This window comes from Fulmarus glacialis, unplaced genomic scaffold, assembly GCF_000690835.1.
Source record: "Fulmarus glacialis isolate BGI_N327 unplaced genomic scaffold, ASM69083v1 scaffold1087, whole genome shotgun sequence".
Taxonomy (NCBI): domain Eukaryota; kingdom Metazoa; phylum Chordata; class Aves; order Procellariiformes; family Procellariidae; genus Fulmarus; species Fulmarus glacialis.
Window position 1 is genome coordinate 28267 of NW_009222355.1, and position 1378 is coordinate 29644.

General features: G+C 49.3%; 1 protein-coding gene across 1 annotated transcript; it reads left to right on the plus strand.

Annotated features, from left to right (window-relative positions):
- Positions 1-283: 283 nt before the first annotated feature.
- On the plus strand, positions 284-1355 carry LOC104079376 (the record flags this gene model as incomplete). The annotated part of the gene is made up of 1 exon (XM_009581405.1): positions 284-1355. A coding segment is annotated over exon 1 (1072 nt), but the record flags the coding sequence as incomplete, so codon positions are not given.
- Positions 1356-1378: the final 23 nt, after the last annotated feature.

Genomic DNA, 1378 nt, shown 5'->3' on the forward strand with positions numbered 1-1378 from the left:
CGTGAAACCTGTCAGGAAAGTAAGGGGTGCGGGACTGTGTTTGAAACTTACGTGCTGCCTTCCTGAGACCACCGCTTCCCCGCTTTTACTGTTTTCCGAGATATGTGAGACCTCTCAGGGAAGTAAGGGGTGCAGGGCTGTGTTTGTAACTTACGTGCTGCCTTCCTGAGAAGAGTGCTTCCCCGCTTTGTGAAACCTCTCAGGAGAATGAAGGGGGGCGGGTTTGTGTTCAAAACTTGTGCGCTGCCTTCCTAAGAAGACCGCTTCCCCGCTGTGTATAAAGATGAGTGATACTAAAACTGTCCCTTTGGGGAAAGAAGTTTTGTTTGAGTTTTTGGAGAAACACAATGCACGACCCTCTGTACCCGGAATAGACTGGGCTCAGGGAAATTGGTATAATTTGCAGAATGTGGTTGATCGAACGAGTGCTTTGCAAAAGGATGCAAGAGTCAGATCTGGAAGAGGAAACGCGATTGTTTGTGCTGTTCTTGGTGCCAGTTTAGCCGCTGCTGTAGAGGCGAGGGAATGCTGTCGTGTTGAGGAATCCCTAATTGTTGAATCCCTGCAAAACCTTGTTCAGTCCCTTCAGGGGCAAGTGGTGGAATTAAAGGAACAGCTTGAAGGAGAGAGAGACCAGGTGAAACATCTGCAGATTGCTCTTAAGAAGCAACTCCTTGCGGGCACTGCCCACAAGGAAATACCCCCAAGATTGGAAACTGGTTATCCTTTTAACGACTTGCAGGCAGCGAGAGAAAAAGTAGAGAAATTAGAACCACTCTCGCTGCGACCCTTGGTTAAGGCCGAGTATATTTATGATGATGATCAGGATCAGTTCCCCCAAGTTACAACCAAGGAGGTCCCCTTTACTGCCACTGAGCTGGCGAAGTTAAAAAAGGATTTTGGTCGAACCCCTAGGGAGTCGGAGACAGAGTATGTGTGGAGAGTGTTGTTATCTGGGTGTGATCAGATTTTGTTAACTGAAAAGGAGGCGGAGGGGTATTGGGGACCGGGAGTATTTTTAACTACCAGGAATTACCGCACCCCTTGGTCTTTAACCCAGCGGGCAGCCTATTGGGCGGGGGGTTTGAACCCCTTGGAGAGGGGGGATCCCCTCACAGTCACGGGGACTGTTGATCAGTTGGTGGAAAGTGTGCAGAAGGCAGCTTGCTTGCAGATGATGTATGATCGAAAGCTAGAGCCTAGGCAGGAGTCCCCGATGATGATGCCTGTAGATCCTGAGCAAATGACTCCTCTTATAAGGGGACTCCCTGATTCCTTAAAGCTGATTGGTGTACAGTTACAGGGGGAAATACAGGCAATGCCTCAGAGCAAAAGAGTTGCAGCTGCTTTAAAAGGTCTTACACCCGATCGGCACTGC